The sequence below is a fragment of the Chrysochloris asiatica genome, unplaced genomic scaffold, assembly GCF_000296735.1.
Source record: "Chrysochloris asiatica unplaced genomic scaffold, ChrAsi1.0 scaffold00007, whole genome shotgun sequence".
Classification (NCBI taxonomy): Eukaryota; Metazoa; Chordata; class Mammalia; order Afrosoricida; family Chrysochloridae; genus Chrysochloris; species Chrysochloris asiatica.
This window is the reverse complement of record NW_006408525.1, coordinates 30,074,859-30,091,872: the sequence shown is the minus strand read 5'-3', so window position 1 is coordinate 30,091,872 and position 17,014 is coordinate 30,074,859. Positions and strand designations below refer to the sequence as shown.

The window sequence follows — 17,014 nt, the reverse complement described above, 5'->3', positions numbered from 1 at the left end:
TTAAATAACACAGTATTAACATTTCCATGCTGCTTCCCATTAGCTTGTAGATTGAGCCATACTCTGGCCACCTCTTGGCCTTCCTGGGGCAGTTTTCTTTAACTTCCAGAATAGTGATTATAACATTTTAAAAAAAGAAAAAATTACCTTCCTTACATGCATAACAGATTGTACTTTACTTTATCACATATGATAGAGATCTATATGCTGTAAAATGAGGGAAAGAACTTTCTAATAAACCAATGATTTGTGGAAACTTAGCGGAGTCTGGTGTGATCGTTCCCTGACCCCTCAAGTCAGTAAAAGATGGCACTGTGGATTACAACTAACAAATTGCTTGAAGTGAGCAAACAGTAGATTCTTGTGAACCAGTTGTTTGTGATACTTTGAAATTCTGCTTCTCAAACCTCAGACTGCCTATGTGGAAGGAGAAAGATCGTGACGACACAAGGAGGTAATAGGAGTCACATGCCTCTCAGTCGAAGGTCAGTTCTTTCACCACAAGAACTGAGTAAGTTAGTTTCCCCTCTCAGCCTCAGCCTTTCAGGAAATAGAAATACACCTATTTCTTTTCTGTTGTGTTTGATATAGTCATGTTCTCTCCTCAACCAAGAAGTGTTTAAGCACTGGGTTGGGTGCTTATATCTATTTGCTAAAATGGCAAAGATCTCTGCCCAGAAGGAAAGGAAAATGTTAAAAGTGAATTTTTAAAAGCAGGCAAGCTGCCATACTCTGATGGGGTTCTACTTGCCTTGCAGCCACTCTTCTGTATGCTCTATAACTAACTCAGGCCTGGCCAATCATTTCCATTCTTACTTATGCTTGAGTTACTAGTGTCTTCCTGACTCACTTCCATGACTAGAATCTAATACCCTGCGCAATGTTGAGTTTACTGCGTTTTCAGAATCAAAGTTCAATTAATTTTGTATTCGCTGCTTCTTAAGCTTAAAGAGGACAGAAATTGATTCTTGCTCTTAAGGATGTCTTAAACAGAGGTAAACACAGGACTCAAACTGTGGGTTATGCACCAGGATTCAGTAAGGGAACATTTGAAGGTGAAATAAGATTTTTCTCTATCTTCCACGTCACCTAGCTCAGAGCCAGGTGCATATTAAAAACTCAGTAATTATTGATTAAAGCCTTAACAACTCAAATTCAGTGCAAGATTCTAGGGCTTAAGCTGATGGAATGAGAAGGTGAGAGTAATGTGTCAGCACTCTGACAACTGTCAAAAGAAAGATCAACCCAGCTCTGCCACCAAAGAAAGAATACCCGCAAGAACTAAAAACTGCCTAAATAGAACCCACCACCTGTATTTCTAGTTCTACTTAGTGGTGCCACCACTAACCAATCAGGCACCAAAGCTTGAAATTATGTTTAATAGCTTCCTACCTACCACATCCAGTTTACTGGTTCTGTGGTCACTTTTTGTACCAGCCATTCTTGTGATTTAGACCTCATCACCTTTAACACAGAAGATTTCAGTCACTATTCATCTAGTCTTCCCACTAACTCCTTCCTTATTCTGTCCACAAACAGTATAATCTTCCAAATTCATCAGTGTAGCACATCCCCTAACTTTAGAAGTCTATGATTCTCCATCTAATGAAGTAAAGTTCAAATTCCTTAATAGAGTACTCAAGGACCTCCAGAAATTTGATCACAGCCTTCCATCTCACCCTCTGGTCCCAGTCTACCCCTTTGAATACCCCATGCTGAGTTCACTGGTCGTTGTTTTACTCTATAATTGACCTTTCTGTTCTGCCACTCTTTGTTTATGTCATACCTAAAATAACATAAGAAGCTCCTTCATTCTCCAACAAAAGGTAACAGTGTAATGGATAAAGACATGGAGTCAAGAGCATACTTGTGTTTGAATCCTAGTTTTTGTCACCCCTTGTCTGTGTAACTGACAAACTATCACAGTTATGTATGTTCATGTCTTAACTCCCTCTGGATTAAGTTCCTTAAGGATCCTTGACAATCTTTGTATCACTCAGCACCTGGAGCAGAATAAGTGCTTACTGAAAATTAATGTGGATTATAAATTAGACCCCTAACAAGATGGATTGGCACAGTGGCAGCAGCAATGGGCTCATGCATAATGATTGTGAGAATGGCACAGGGCTGGGCATTGTTACGTTCTGTTGTGCCTAGGGTCACTATGAGTTGAAACCTAACAACATGAATTAATAAGAAACACCAGTAGCACATTAGCTAAGCACTTGACCTCTAACCAAAATATTGACAGTTCGAATCCACCAGCCCACTCCACAGGAGTAAATGCCTGGCAATTTGCTCCTATAAAGATGACAGCCTATAGAGTAGTCTGCTTTGTCATATAAAACCAATATGAGTTGGGATTGACATGGCGTCATTCAGTTTAGATCCATAGGAGGGAGAGTAGAAGACTGGGTTAAGTATTCATTCTAACAAATGTATGTCCATCATGAACTTGGCAATGGGAATTCAAAGAAGAAAGCACAATCTAAAGTTTAAGGTGCACTTAACCTAGCAAGGAATAGGGCTTTGAGCTGTGTGTTGGAGTGAAGTATGAGGGGAGAGGAGCTGAAAGGATCCCAGATGGCACAGGGTGCTTAAGTAGGATAAGGGGATGGTTGAGTTTGAGCCAAAGGAGGATGTGGCTATGTTCCTTATCTCTGGAAGACTGGATATCGTTCTAAAAACTGCTTTTTTAGGAAAGCATGCAGTGCCAATTAGACTTGCTGCTCCTGTCCCTTTTGAGCCTTTTGCTGCTGTCATTGTCATTCCATCTCGTCAGGGGTCTTCCTCTTTTTCTATAACCCTCCACTTTATCAAACATATGTCCCAAGTATGAAGACAAAGTCTTGCTATCCTTCTAAGGAACGTTCTGGCTGTACTTCTTCCAAAACAGATTTATTTGTTCTGGCAGTGCCTGGTACTTCTAATATTCTCCTCCAACACCATAACTCAAATGCATCAATTCTTCTACAGTCTTCCTTATTCATTGTCCAATTTTCACATGCATATGAAGCACTGAAAATACCATGGCTTGGTTCAGGTGCACAAAATATGTCCTCAAACTGACATATTTGCTCTTGAACACGTTAAAAGCTCCTGAGCAGCAGATTTGTCTAACAATACATCGTTTAATGTCTTGGCTGCTGCTGCCATGAGTATTGTGAATTCAAGAAAAATGTAGTTCTTTGACAACTTCCAATCTTATCTACAATTAATCATGATGTCACTTACTGGTCCAGCTGTGAGGATTTTTGTTTTCTTTACATTGAGATGCAGTTCATACTGAAGGCTGTAGTAATCTTTCATCTTCATCAGTATTTTAAGTCCTCTTCACTTCCAGAAAGCGTATCGCAAGTTAATGAGTCTTCCTTCAATCCTGATGCCACATTCTTATTAATACAATTCAGCTTCTCAGATTATTTGCTCAGCATACAGATTGAATTGTGGTGGTGTGCCGTAGAGTCAATTCAGACTCATAGCAACCCTGTACAGTGAGTGACCCTGTACAGGTTTTCCGAGGTTGTAAATCTTTACGGGAGCAGAATACCTCACCTTTCTCCCACGGAACAGCTGGTAGTTTTGAACTGCTGACCTTGAGGTTAGGAGCCCAATTTGTAACCACTATGCTACCAGAGCTCCTTACAGATTAAATAAGTATGGTGAAAAAATACAACGCTGGAGTATACCTTTCCTGACTTAAAACTATTCAGTATCCCCTTGTTCTGTTCTAATGACTGCCTCTTGGTCTACATACAGGATCCTCATGAGCACAATTAAGTGTTCTAAAATACCCATTCTTTGCAGTGTTAGCCATAGTTTGTCATGATCTACATAGTTGAAAGCCTTTGCATATTTAACATCTTCCTGGATTCTGTTCTCTGCTTTCAGCCAGGATCCATCTGATGTCAGCAATGATAGCTCTCATTGCACATCCTTCGGCAATATCTTACTCATATGCAATACTAATGATATTTGATGATTTCTGATTCCATTGGAATGGGTACAAATATGGATTTCTTCCAATTAGTTGGCCAGCTAGCTGTCTCCCAAATTTCTTTGGATAGATGAGTGAGCACCTCCAGTTGAAAGGATTCAATTTCTGTTCCATCAATACCTAGAGCCTTCAGTGTAGCTTGGACTTCTTCTTTCCGTACTATTGGTTCTTTATCATTAACTAATTTTGGTACAGAGACTATGTATTCCTCCATCTTCTTTTGATGGTATGCGTCATTCAATATTTTGCACATAGAATCCCTTCATAAAGGCTTGAATTTTTCCAATTCTTTAAACATGAAAAATGCTGTGCATGTTCTTCCAGGTCTTTGCGCATATTTTATTATAATACTTGTCTAATCGACCTGTCCTTTGGAATTTTCTGTTCACCTCTTTTACCTCATTTCTTCCATTTGTTTTAGCTTCTCTATGCTCAACAGCAAGTTTCAAAGTCTCTTTTGACATCCATTTTGGGTTTTCCTGTTTTTTAATGACCTTTTGCTTTCTTCCTGTATGATGTTTTTGATGTCATCCCACAACTTTTCTGGCCTTCGGTCATTATAGTCTAATGTATCACATCAGTTCTTGGATTAGTGTCTAAATTCAGGTTGGATATAGTCAAGGTCATGTTTTGACTATTTTGAACTTGTTTTAATTTCCTTCAGCTTCAGCCTGAAACTTGCATATGAGCAATTGATTGTCTGTTGCAAAGTTGGCCCTGGGCCATATTTTCGCTGATGATACTGAACTTTTCCACCATCTTTTCCCACCCATGTAGTCAATTTGATTTTCTGTGTATTCCATATGATGAGGTCCATGTGCATAGTTGCCTTTTGTGTTACTTAAAGAAGATATTTGCAATGAATAAATCATTGGTCTTGGAAAATATTATGTGATCTCCCAACGTTGTTTCTATCACCAACACCATATTTTCCTACTACTGGTCCTTCTTTGGTTTTCAACTTTCTCATTCCAATCAGCCGTCATTATCAATGCATCTTGATTGCATGGTTGATTAATTTCAGACTGGAGAAGTTGGTAGGAATCTTAAATTTCATCATCAGTGGCTTTAGTGGTTGTGTATAAATTTTAAATAGTGGCATTAACTGGCCTTTTTGTTGTATAAGTGCTGTCTAGTCGGTTCTGACCCATAGTGACCCTGTATAGGGTTTACAGGGAGTGGCTGGTAAGTTTGAACTGCCAGCCTTACTGTTCAAACTGACCTTGTGGTTGAGTGCTTATCCTATAGTGCCTATGGTGCCACACCAGGACTCCTGGGCATTAGTGAGCTGAATTGAATATTATCCTATATCACATATAGCACTGTACTTCAAGATGGTTCTTGAAATGTTCTTTTTGATGATGACTGCAATGCCATTCCTCTGGAATATGTCATTCTTGGCATAGTAAATCATATGATTTTCAGATTCAGCATGGCCAATACCAGTCCTTTGCAACTCACTAATGCCTAGGATACCTGGTGTGACGCTATAGGATAAGAACTAGACCGCAAGATTGGTGTGAACCACAAGGTTGGCAGTTCAAACTCACCAGTAACTCCTTAGAAACCCTATACAGGGTCTCTATGGGTCAGAATTGACTCAACAACACTTAACAAAAGCAATGCCTAGGACATGGATCTTTATGCAATCCATTTCATTTTTGACAACTTCCAATTTTCCTAGAATCATACTTCATACGTTCCATGTTCCAACTGGTTTTTCTCATTTTAAGTTGTGCCTCATTACCATTGTGATCAACTCTACTTTGAGGAAGCAGCTCTTTTACAGTCATATTTTGAGTACCTTCCAACTACATCTGACAGTGCTCCACTGCTATTCATAAGGTTTTCAGTGGCTAAACATTCAGAAGTAGTCTGTCTCCTTCTTAGTCTGTCTTAGTTTAAAAGCTCCGCTGAAACCTATCCATAATGGGTGAACCCTGCCTGGTATTTAAAACTGCTGGCATAGCTTCCAGCATCATGGCAACATACAAACCACAACAGTTGACAAACTGAAAAGTGAGTGGTAGATCTTTATCTTTAGTGCACACTGTCTTTCAGTCTTTGTCATTTAACCATACCTATCAGGCTGTGAACCGAAAGGTCAGCAGTTAGAAACTACCAGCTGTTCCGCGGGAGAAAGATGAGGCTTTCTGCTCCCGTAAAGATTTATAGCCTCAGAAACCCTGTACAGGATTGCTATGAGTCGGAATCGACTCCAAGGCACATTACAACAACAACAACTACATGTTAGGCCCTGGGGGAAACCATACTATCAACTCGTTAGCACAATCCAGTGAGCAAAGCAAGACTAAACAGTGTGTTTTGCCCCATGCATTTTATCCCCAGTGCCAGCCTGAGGATTTAGGGGAGGTTTCCCCTAGGCAGTGGCCCCAGCAGAGTCAGAACACCCTAGAATGATTTTGCACATTTTCCCCATTTCCTTGTCCTTAGGCCAAAATCCATTCCCCATTCCAATCTTAACACTAACTGCTTGGCCCAAGATGGACAGCAGTAAGGAAGCTGCTACCCCAAACTGGCTGGCTGAGGCTGCCCAAAGTCCTAGAAGGAGGAAGTAGTTAAGTATCTTATCCAAAAGGATATAGCAGTCTGAGGTCTTAATCAAGGGGAAGCAGCCTGCTTGCTCCTTCCTTCACTTATGGCCAAGTCACTATGAGCCACAGCAGTGCAGCCAGTTTGGGGAGGCAGCAGGGGATGGGCAGGAAGGTTATAGAACAGTGGGCAGCAATACAGGTGGTGGTGTTGTTATGTGCCATGGAGTCGGTTCCGACTCATAGCGACCCTATACAGGGTTTCCGAGGCTGTAAATCTTTACGGGAGCAGAAAGCCTCATCTTTCTCCCGCGGAACGGCTGGTAGTTTCAAACTGCTGACCTTGCCGTTCACAGCCCGATTCGTAACCATTACAGGTGTACAGACCAGTTAATTCTTGATTGTACTATCCTCAACCAGAAGTGGTGGTAACTTGTACTAGAGTGGTGGTAGTTGAGATGGAAGATTCAAGAGACATAGCAGAGAGTTAGAACCAATAGGACTTGGTGGTAGACTGCTCCCTGAGAAAGTGGAGTGAGTCATTACTGTCAGCCATCAGCCTCACCTCCTTCCTGGCAATCCTGGAGACCACGTGGGTGTGTACAGAAGCTAGATAAGCCCTTTGCTGTACCCACTAGTTGCTTTGGACCCCAGTTCGATGATAAAAGACTTCCTGTGGTGGAGTCTGAAGAGAAAAGGAAGGAGCTGGCCCATTCCTACTTCAGGAGGTTGCAAAAGAAGGAAGATGGCTAGAGCTTTGTGTCTACAGCATTCTGTCTGGTTCCTGGGGTGGACACAGCTGCTTTTAGGCCTCTGTGGTATCCCTCCAACCTGGGCCTTGAACCTGGACCCAGTGCGACACACCATCTACACAGGCCCCAATGGCAGCCACTTTGGGTTTTCATTGGATTTCTACAAGGACAGTCGTGGAAGGTGAGCCATGCGGGACGTTTGGGGGCTTGAAGGAGGAACCGTAGACCCTGTAACTGCTTCTGTAGGCCTGAGTTCCCCATTTGTAATGGAGGTTGAGCCAAGATGATTTCTGAGAGCTAGCCTGAGCTCTGGTTAGAAATACTATGGAGGAACCAGCTCAGGTGAACTTCAGGGAGGGTATATCAGGGAAGAAAGGGGTACTAAGAGCACAGCAAAAGGAAGACAAAAATTGCCTCATTTTCTCTTGAGGGTCCATTGTCAGGCCCACTCTGCCCTCAGCCCATCAAAATACACAGGAAAATCATGCCCTAAGATGACTTGGCAGAATTGTAAAAGTGTCCACTTACTCCCACCTGCATTTCTACTCCATTTTCTTCATCCTTGTTTTTAACATGACGTATTTGAAAAGACAATACAGCATTGATCAGTCTAGGATGTGTTACTCTGAGCTAGTTACTTAGTGTGATCCCACGGTGATGTCCAGCTTCAGGAAGTACAAGGGCAGAGAGCAAGTGTCAGTGCCCTATGGGGTTTCCTCTGCTGAAGAGAACCACCTTGCCCAAAGTCAAAACCATTCCCAAGGTGGTCCACATCCAATGACTGATCAACATAAAGTGTGTGTGCAATAAAGATCTGACCCTCTTAATCAGTTCAGAACAATTTGGAAGGGTCCTTCTAGCTCCAGAGCATCAGGGATGGGAGAGAGTTGGCCCAGGTCTTTTTTTTAATTAAGGTTTTTATTGTGGCTTGAGTGAAAGTTTACAGAGCAGATCATCAGTTTTACATCCATCAAATTATACACCTTGTTTCATTACAATGATTATAATCCCCTCCATGTACCATCAACAGTATTTCTCTATATCCACTTTAGTCCTTTTTTTTTTTTTAAACACTCAGGCATATGTAATAATTTACACCATCAAAGGGCACATTCTTCAAGCCTGCCTCCTGACCACCAGCTCTCAGTCCCTCTCCATGAATCTAGAGTCCTCAGCTGCTCCCTCTCTCTATGTCCCCATCTCTGCCTCCATCCCTGGTGTCACTGCTTCTCTGGATAAGGTCTCACATTCTGCTTGTGCTCCACTCCCTTGATGGTCCTAGGATCCTTTGTTTCGGGACTGTAAGATAAACTACTCCCCAGTTTTTGTTACAAAACTTCTACCTTTACAATTGTGAAAGTCCCAATTAGTCATGATAACAATTACTTTTGAATCATACGAATCTTAGCCGCATCTCTTAGTTGAGTTCTGATTATCAAGCTATTGAGGCTATGTCAGGTGGGTACTATCTGCAATTTTAGTTGGTGTTGTTTGGCCCAAGTCTTTCACTGAACCTGCCTATGCACTTGACTCTTGCTCACACCCAATTCCCCTCCTTTCCACAGGCCTTGTTTCCATGAGTGCTTTTTAAAAATACAGCACTTTATTAAGCATTAATATGTATCTGAGAGTGTGGTGGCTCCATACAATAAGCAGTGGAGTGTGAATTACAAGGCCCATGGTTTGATCCCACTAGCTGCTCCACGGAAGAAAAATGAGGTTTTCTACTCCCACAAAGATAAAAAGCCTTGGAAACCCTATACAGGATCACTATGAGTTGGAACTGACTCCATGGCACTTACCAAGTGGCTGGGACCATGCCAGATCTTCAACATTTACCTTATTTACAGCAGTGACTGGCTAGTAGTGTCCCCATTTTACATATGAAGTCATATTTTAAAAGATTAAATGACTGGGCAAAGTGGTTTGAACTTAAGTCTGCTAGTGTTTTCAGCTTTATCAGCAATCCCCTCCCTCACAAATATCCTCTGGCTTCATTATTCCTATTAATATCAATTCTCAAAAAAGGATCTGGTAATTGCAACTAGTCTCCAGACAGATGTTCTAGGTACCAACAACAACAGCTGTTGTTAAGTGCTGTTGAGTCACTTCCGACCCATAGCGAGCCCCCCAGGAGCGGCTGGTGAGTTTGAACCGGCGACCTTGCAGTCCAGCACATTAACCCACAGCGCCACACCAGGACTCAGTAGGAATAGTCCCAGCTTTATCCTTACTGTTGAATTACTTTAGGAAACAGTTTAACTGTCCATAAAGTGAAGATGCTGGCCTGGGTGATCTGTGAGATCTTGTTGAGGAAAATTGATCCAGTCCCTCCTCACCCCAACCTCAACCCCACCCCACGGCACCCCACCCTCCGGACAGTATTCCCAGGGCAAGCACTGGGTGTGGGGCACACTGGAATTCGCTGCGTTCACCCAGCTGTCCTCTGCAGCAACGTAGCTATCGTGGTGGGTGCCCCTCGGACCCTGGGAGACAACGAGGAAGAGACCGGTGGCGTGTTCTTGTGCCCCTGGAGGGCTGAGGGCGGCCAATGCACCTCGCTGCCCTTCGACCTCCGTAAGTCTGGCAAGGAGGGACCAGAGGGAGCGTGGACAGCTGGGCTTCAACGCCACCCACCCCACCCTCACACTTCTTCTGTCCTCCAGGGGATGAAACCCGACGCGTGGGCTCTCAAACGTTCTACACCTTCAAGGCCGGGCAAGGACTGGGGGCGTCGGTCGTCAGCTGGAACGACAACATTGTGGTGTGTGTGGCCCCGGAACTGGGAATAAGGGAGCAGAGGGGCAAGGAAGAGTGAGGCGGAAACCGAGCCCCGCGCCCTTCACCACTTTCTTCTGGCCTTGCCTCAGGCCTGCGCCCCCTGGCAGCATTGGAATGTGCTAGAAAAGACGGAGGAAGCCGAGAAGACTCCCGTAGGTGGCTGCTTTGTGGCTCAGCTCCAGAGCGGCAGTCGAGCCGAGTACTCGCCCTGCCGAGCCAACACCATGAGCCGGGTTTATAGCAAGAACTACTTTAGTAAGCTCCGCCTCTGTTCTGCCCCCGCCCACTCTCATCCATTTAGGCCCGCCCTTAATCTCCTCCCATTTCCAGCGCTCGCCCAATTGCTGAAGTCCTGGTCCAACTCTGCCCTGCCCCTCGAGTCCTTTCAAAGCCCCCGCCTTTATATCACTCCGGTCCTGAAGCCACGTGGCTCCGCCCCTCGGGCCCAGGCTCCAGTCCACATTTGATTCCCTCCTCCTTGCGTCCTTTAGGCGGGGACAAGCGCTACTGCGAAGCTGGCTTCAGTGCGGTGGTCACCCAGGCAAGTAGGGTGCGTGGGTGACGTGGGAGCAGCCCTCAAACAGGGCGACCTCTCACCTGCAGGGCTTCTCTTTCAGGCTGGAGAGCTGGTGCTCGGGGCCCCGGGTGGCTATTATTTCTTAGGTATGTCCTCATACCATCTGTACCTCTCCCTCCCTTTTCGTGGCTCCGCAACGCAGGGTGACCCCGGACACATGGACCCCCACACCCTATCCTTGTGTTCTAGGGCTCCTGACCCGGGCTCCAATCGCCGATATCGTCTCAAATTACCGTCCTGGCACCCTCTTGTGGCACGTGTCCACCCAGCGCTTCACCTTTGACTCCAGCAACCAAGAGTTCTTCGATGGCTATCGGGGTAACTAGCCCTTGTAACGAGCTTTCAAGTATCCCAGCCCCCTCAGGGTCACCGCCCAGCCCAGCTGGTCAAGTACTGAGCCTCTGCCCTAACCTTGGCGCCTCCAGGCGCTGTCTCCACTGTGCTAACCGTATACTGCCCAGCCCCATGTGCCTCGCCTCCCTCAGGCGCCAGTCTCCACAACGCAGGGTTGGGCCGGGATGGGCCAGGAGTCCTCTCCTTCCTCGGCCTCGTCCTCCTCCCTGCTACTGCCTCTTGGAAAGACTAATAATTCTCACTGTATCTTCAGGGTACTCCGTGGCTGTGGGCGAGTTTGATGGGGATCCCAAAACTACAGGCAAGATACCCTTAAGCAGGAACGGGGTAGGGAAGCCCAGCCCTGAAGTACCTTCAAGCCCAGCACTGAAATCTCCCCAGGGTGCGGCATAGGGGACAGTGGGCAGGCACGTGGGCACTAAGGATCTGACTTCTGGGCCTGGCTTTCCCCAGAGTATGTCTTTGGGGCCCCCACCTGGAGCTGGACCCTAGGAGCGGTGAGTACCCGCTGCCCCTCCACTCACCATCCCGAAGCTCCGACCCTAGTTCTCAGCTTGACAACAACCCCCAAACCTGCCCTGTCTTACCCTGAGCCCGAGGATGCGTGAGTTAGGACTGACGCTCCTTCCTGTATGCTCGGCGACAGGTGGAGATTTTGGACTCTTACTATCAGAAGCTGTATCGGCTGCATGGAGAGCAGGTAGGGCCACGTCCCAGTGTGGCCAGCTGAGGCTGTGGGACTAGGACTCCAGAATATCCCACGGGGTTAGGGAGGGCGAGGTCTGAGAGAGAATTCTGGGTCCAAGAGCACGAGTTGAGGCGCTCCACGTCTTCCGGCAGATGGCTTCGTATTTCGGGCACTCGGTGGCTATCGCTGACGTCAATGGGGACGGGTGAGGAGGGCGCGGCCCACCCTCAGTCTCCTCCTTTTCTTGCCCCCACCCCACGTGATCACCCAAGCTGAGTGGGAACAAGAGAGAGTGACATTTAACCTGGCCCTCAGCATCCACCTCAATCAGTCCCCACGTAACACCACAGGAGACACGACTTGCTGGTAGGCGCACCTCTGTACATGGACAGCCGCGCTGACCGCAAACTGGCCGAAGTGGGGCGCGTGTACTTGTTCCTGCAGTCCCGCAGTCCTCACGTACTGGGCACCCCCAGCCTCCTACTGACCGGCACCCAACTCTATGGGCGATTTGGCTCTGCCATCACCCCCCTGGGCGACCTCGACCTGGATGGCTACAATGGTGAGGGCAGAGGAGTGCCACTTATCGTGAGGGTTTAACAGTCACGACAAAGAACATGCACCTGACTTGAGAGGACTGGAGCCAGGAAGGGCTTTGTAAGCTGAGAGTGACCCAATCAGATAGGTGGTTTAGAGACAGGAGACCAGTTAGAATGAATTTGCATTAATTCAGGCAACAGATTTTGACCATTTGGTGATGGAGTTCAAGATGAGGATGAACCACATATTTAGTAGTTGGTTGTTTGGACCTGATGGGTGGCTGGGTGTGGGTGGGGCTAAGGAAGAGGGAGGAGATGGGTGGGGGCTGGTGCCCCTTGCTGCCTCAGGGAAGTCTAGGGGTGGGGAGAGATCAGCTGTTCAACTCTGCACCTAGTGAGCTTGAGTGCATTCTATTGAAATGCCCAGAAAACAGTTGTTTGTGACTTTCCTCATTTCCAGAAGAGAGGTCTAAGATTTGAGGAGCCTGTGAGATGAGAAGTAGCCTAGGATAGAGCCATTTAGGTGACTCACAGTGGAGGTAGATCTGAGAAGCCAAAGAGAGGTAGGCGGGACACCTGAAGAGCTGCTGGTCCAGTTTTGCTTCAAGCAGTAGGGTAGGGATGCCTATGGCTTCTGATACTGCTGCAAGGAATTGGAGACGTATCCACGGACTTCAGCAAGAAGGTGATCATTGGTGACAGTGAGAAGAGTCATTTTAGGATAGGGTAAGGGCAGAGACCAGAATGCAATGGGTCAAGATATGAATGGAGTCCTGGTGTGACACTGTAGGATAAGCAATGGACTACCGCAAGATCGGTGATTCAAAACCACCAGACGCTCCTTGGAAACCCTATGCAGGGATGCTATGAGTTGGAACCGGCTTGGTAGCCTTAACAACAGCCTTGACAACGACAAGAAACTTCGAATGGGGGTGGAGAATTGGCGGCAGTCAGAGCAGACAGCTCTTTCAACATGTTTGACTGTGAAAGGGAAGAGAGACAGCATGGAGACTGAAAGGAAGTGAGGGTCAAGAGAAACTTGTTTTAATTGGAAGAAGATGAAATGAAATAGAGAAAAAAGTGATCTTGTATGGAGACAAGAGGAGAGGTTGATCTAGAAAAGGGTCTTTACCAAGCATTGGAGGGAGAAATGGGGGGCCTCTCAGCCCAACAGGAGGGGTGAAGAAGGGACACATAGCCAGGGTCAAATGGGCAAAGGGAAAAGAGAATGGGTGTGGATTTCTAGCACAGAGTTGATGTGGAGACACCCGTGGCTGCTCTTTGTGAATTAGAAGATGAAGTCATCTACCAAAGAAAGTGGAGGCTGGGATCTTGACAGAATGGAGAAATTTGAGCAGACTGGAAGAGGGAACTGAGCCGAAATTGTCACAGCACTGTTAGGCAGCACTGAGGTCCCTGGTAATGACTGGAGATCATGAACCCATGGTGATCCAATCTGCTGTGTCTCTCCAGCAGCTGGATATGGAATTAACCTCAGGTAGGATCTGGAGTCCTGGTGTAGCGCTTTAGGATAAACACTGGACTGCTGACTGCAAGGTCAGCAGTTCAAACCCACCAGCTGCTCTTTGAAAACCCTGTTAGTCGGAACTGACTTAATGGTGCTTAACAACAACAGACATGCCTAGGGAGTGAAAATGGAGCAAGAAGGCTGAGGATATGGCAAGGGTGGTCAAATAGTCAGGATAAGGAAATCAATAGATCCAAAAAGAGTAGAGGTCAGGGACTTGGGAAGCAATTGTGGTTAGAGTGGGTCATTTGTATGAATTCTGTATAACTTAGTCAGAAAAGTCAATAAATATATTTAAAAGGAAAAATTAAAACCCTACCACTAAACCATAAAAAAAGTTGCAAGACAAAGAAAAGACGGTTGTAACACACACCAAAGATCTTAATTTCTACAACATGCAAATAATTCTTACAAGTTAATAAGATTGTAATCATTAATGCCCACCAAAATATATTTTGAAAGGAAATCTTAAAAGTTATTAATGATTACAAGCCCATAGCATGGCTCTGGATTTGCCTGGCAGAAGTGGAACTGGATGAAGGCCCACTGGGGAAAAGGCGCCAGTATTTAGTCCATCTGTTACTTAATTGGAGTCCCTGGATGGCACTTGATATTAATGGACAGGTTGATGGCTGGAGTCCACCCAGAAGTATCTACTTCTAAAAAATTAGTCATTGAAAATCCTTTAAAGCACAGTTCTATTCTGACACATGTGGGAGGGTTTTGTTTGGGGTTTGGTTGGCTGGTTGGTTTTAGTTACTTAATCTTCTAGGACTCAGTTTTCTCATCTAAAATGGGAATAGTCATGTCTGACTTCCAGCATTAAATGAGATCAGGTTGACCTTTTTATCTCAACATGTGTATGAGGGCTGTGACAATTTTTCTAACAGTTCCTACTTGACAAGCCTATTTCATCTGTAAAGTCCTAGAAGGCAGGAAAGCTGTATCTTTGGCCCAGACCTTTGTACCCCTCTGCTGGTCTCCTAGGGGTCTTCCCAGAGAAGGTGCTTAGGAAAGTGTCACCAACTCACTGGGTGTTTGAATAACAATCACTCTCTACCTATTGCTCCTTCCAGATGTTGCAGTGGCTGCCCCTTATGGGGGTCCCAGTGGCCAGGGCCAGGTATTGGTGTTCCGAGGTCAGAGTGAGGGACTCACCTCACGCCCATCCCAGGTCCTAGACAGCCCCTTCCCCAAAGGCTCCGGCTTTGGTTTCTCCCTTCGAGGTGCCACAGACATCGATGACAACGGATACCCAGGTGCCCCTGAATCGCTTCCTGTTGGGCAAGAAGGGGCCATAGGCATTAGCTACAGTGCTAAGAGACATGGCCAGGGCCCCATGTCTGAGCTGGTATCCCACTGAGGGCTCTGACCCCTTTGTTATAGGGTACCAGGGGTGCCAGTTCAAACCTCCAGTGAAGGAAGTGGTATGGGGAGCCCCTGAGAAGATGGTGAGGACCCCGTGTCCTCTCTAATTGCCAATCCTGATCTCCACCCCTATTATCTGTAGACCTGCTGGTGGGAGCTTATGGGGCCAGCAAGGTGGCTGTATACAGGTGAGTACTGGGTCCAGGGACAGTGTGGGGAGGTTCCTCAGGATGAGACAGCCCACACCATCAGGGAGGCTGGACCAAGAAGGGCCACAATGGCAGGTCTCTGCATTCCTTCAGAGCTCAACCTGTGATGAAGGCCAGTGTTCAGCTGCTGGTGCAAGATTCGCTGAATCCTGCTATAAAGAATTGTATCCTACCCCAGACTAATACAGCCGTGAGCTGGTGAGGAGACGGAGGGCAGGGCTGGGCAGGACCTGGGTTTTCAGTGGAGCCCTCAGCCCCTGAACCCCACCTGCATCTTTGTAGCTTCGACATCCAGATGTGTGTGGGAGCCACCGGGCACAACATTCCTCAAAAACTGCGTGAGTGGCAGGGCAAGAGGGAGGAAGGACTGGGTTCCCCCAGAGGCTGGCCGGGGAGCCCTGAGAACCTTCCACTTGCCCTGCCAGGTCTGAATGCTGACTTGCAGCTGGACCGGCAGAAGCCACGCCAGGGCCGCCGGGTGCTACTGCTGGGCTCTCAGCAGGCGAGCGCCACCCTGCAGCTGGACCTGGGCGGGAAACACAGCCCCGTCTGCCACACCATCAAGGCCTTCCTCCGAGTATGCCCAGGCTAGGGAGGGGTGGGCAGTGTGGGTTCAGTGGTGGTGAGTGGGACATGGTCCCTGCTGGCCATGACAGGGTGGAATGTGCATGGTAGTAAGATGACCTGACTCTTGCCCCCTTCCCCAGGATGAGGCTGACTTCCGGGACAAGCTAAGCCCCATTGTGCTCAGTCTCAATGTATCCCTGCAGCCTGAGGAGGCTGGACTGGCCCCTGCTCTTGTGCTGCATGGAGACACCTACATTCAGGAGCAGGTGGGGATGGGCAGGGGTAAGAGCTCTGTTAGAAGGTCAGGGGAGGATTAGTGCCCCAAATGTGACATGCATCCTAAAATCTTGTTGTCCTGTTTAATCTCTGATGACAATCTAAACCCTGATGAAAACTCTCCAGATTTCAATATCTCTTAACACCCTGCTGTGACCTCCAAGTGTTGGTGTGAACTCATAAACTCTGATGTCACCACCAAAACCTAATGTAAATCCCAAAGCCCTAAACGCCCCTAAACACCCTTTCATCCTCAGATTTTCTTAGTCCCTAAACCCTGATGTGAATCCTAGCTCAATGTTGACTGTAAAGCTCACTTGCCCCAGCTACCCACACACCCGGCTGTGCCCCTCTAGACCCGCATCATTCTGGATTGTGGAGAGGATGACCTGTGTGTGCCCAAGCTCCAGCTCACTGCCAACGTGTGAGAAGACCCCCATTGTACCCTGCTGTGACACTGTATGCCCTAACCATGTCCCCTTTACACCTGATCCTAATACTCTGTCCTCAGCCTCTTCTTCCCCTCAGACCCTGGGCCTGGACCAGGTATCCCAGACTTCATCCCTTTATCCCCACAGGAGGAGTTCCCCACTCCTGATTGGCACTGAAAATGTGCTGGAGCTGGGGGTGGGCGCTGCCAATGAAGGTGAGGGGGCCTATGAAGCTGAGCTGGCCGTTCACTTGCCCCCAGGTGCCCACTACATGCGAGCCCTCAGCAACATTGAGGTAAGGCCCCCACCCCTGGGGGCACTAACAGGAGCTTGGGAGGTGCAGAAACTTTGATTGCCACTTAGCTTATGCTTTGCTGTAAAAACTATTATGTGTG

General features: G+C 46.9%; 1 protein-coding gene across 1 annotated transcript in view; it reads left to right on the top strand.

Moving 5' to 3' along the window:
• Positions 1 to 7,294: 7,294 nt before the first annotated feature.
• ITGA2B (integrin, alpha 2b (platelet glycoprotein IIb of IIb/IIIa complex, antigen CD41)) overlaps positions 7,295 to 17,014 on the top strand; it is a 14,906-nt gene continuing 5,186 nt past the window's right edge. Inside the window, exons 1-20 of the mRNA XM_006833711.1 lie at positions 7,295 to 7,482; positions 9,754 to 9,878; positions 9,968 to 10,065; positions 10,172 to 10,337; positions 10,574 to 10,623; positions 10,700 to 10,745; positions 10,849 to 10,977; positions 11,267 to 11,314; positions 11,467 to 11,510; positions 11,660 to 11,713; positions 11,854 to 11,906; positions 12,052 to 12,263; positions 14,845 to 15,027; positions 15,279 to 15,324; positions 15,439 to 15,543; positions 15,628 to 15,683; positions 15,771 to 15,922; positions 16,053 to 16,178; positions 16,545 to 16,612; positions 16,767 to 16,914. Of these exons, the coding sequence (XP_006833774.1) occupies positions 7,295 to 7,482; positions 9,754 to 9,878; positions 9,968 to 10,065; positions 10,172 to 10,337; positions 10,574 to 10,623; positions 10,700 to 10,745; positions 10,849 to 10,977; positions 11,267 to 11,314; positions 11,467 to 11,510; positions 11,660 to 11,713; positions 11,854 to 11,906; positions 12,052 to 12,263; positions 14,845 to 15,027; positions 15,279 to 15,324; positions 15,439 to 15,543; positions 15,628 to 15,683; positions 15,771 to 15,922; positions 16,053 to 16,178; positions 16,545 to 16,612; positions 16,767 to 16,914 (2,097 nt within the window). The remainder of the gene's footprint in view (positions 7,483 to 9,753; positions 9,879 to 9,967; positions 10,066 to 10,171; positions 10,338 to 10,573; positions 10,624 to 10,699; positions 10,746 to 10,848; positions 10,978 to 11,266; positions 11,315 to 11,466; positions 11,511 to 11,659; positions 11,714 to 11,853; positions 11,907 to 12,051; positions 12,264 to 14,844; positions 15,028 to 15,278; positions 15,325 to 15,438; positions 15,544 to 15,627; positions 15,684 to 15,770; positions 15,923 to 16,052; positions 16,179 to 16,544; positions 16,613 to 16,766; positions 16,915 to 17,014) is intronic.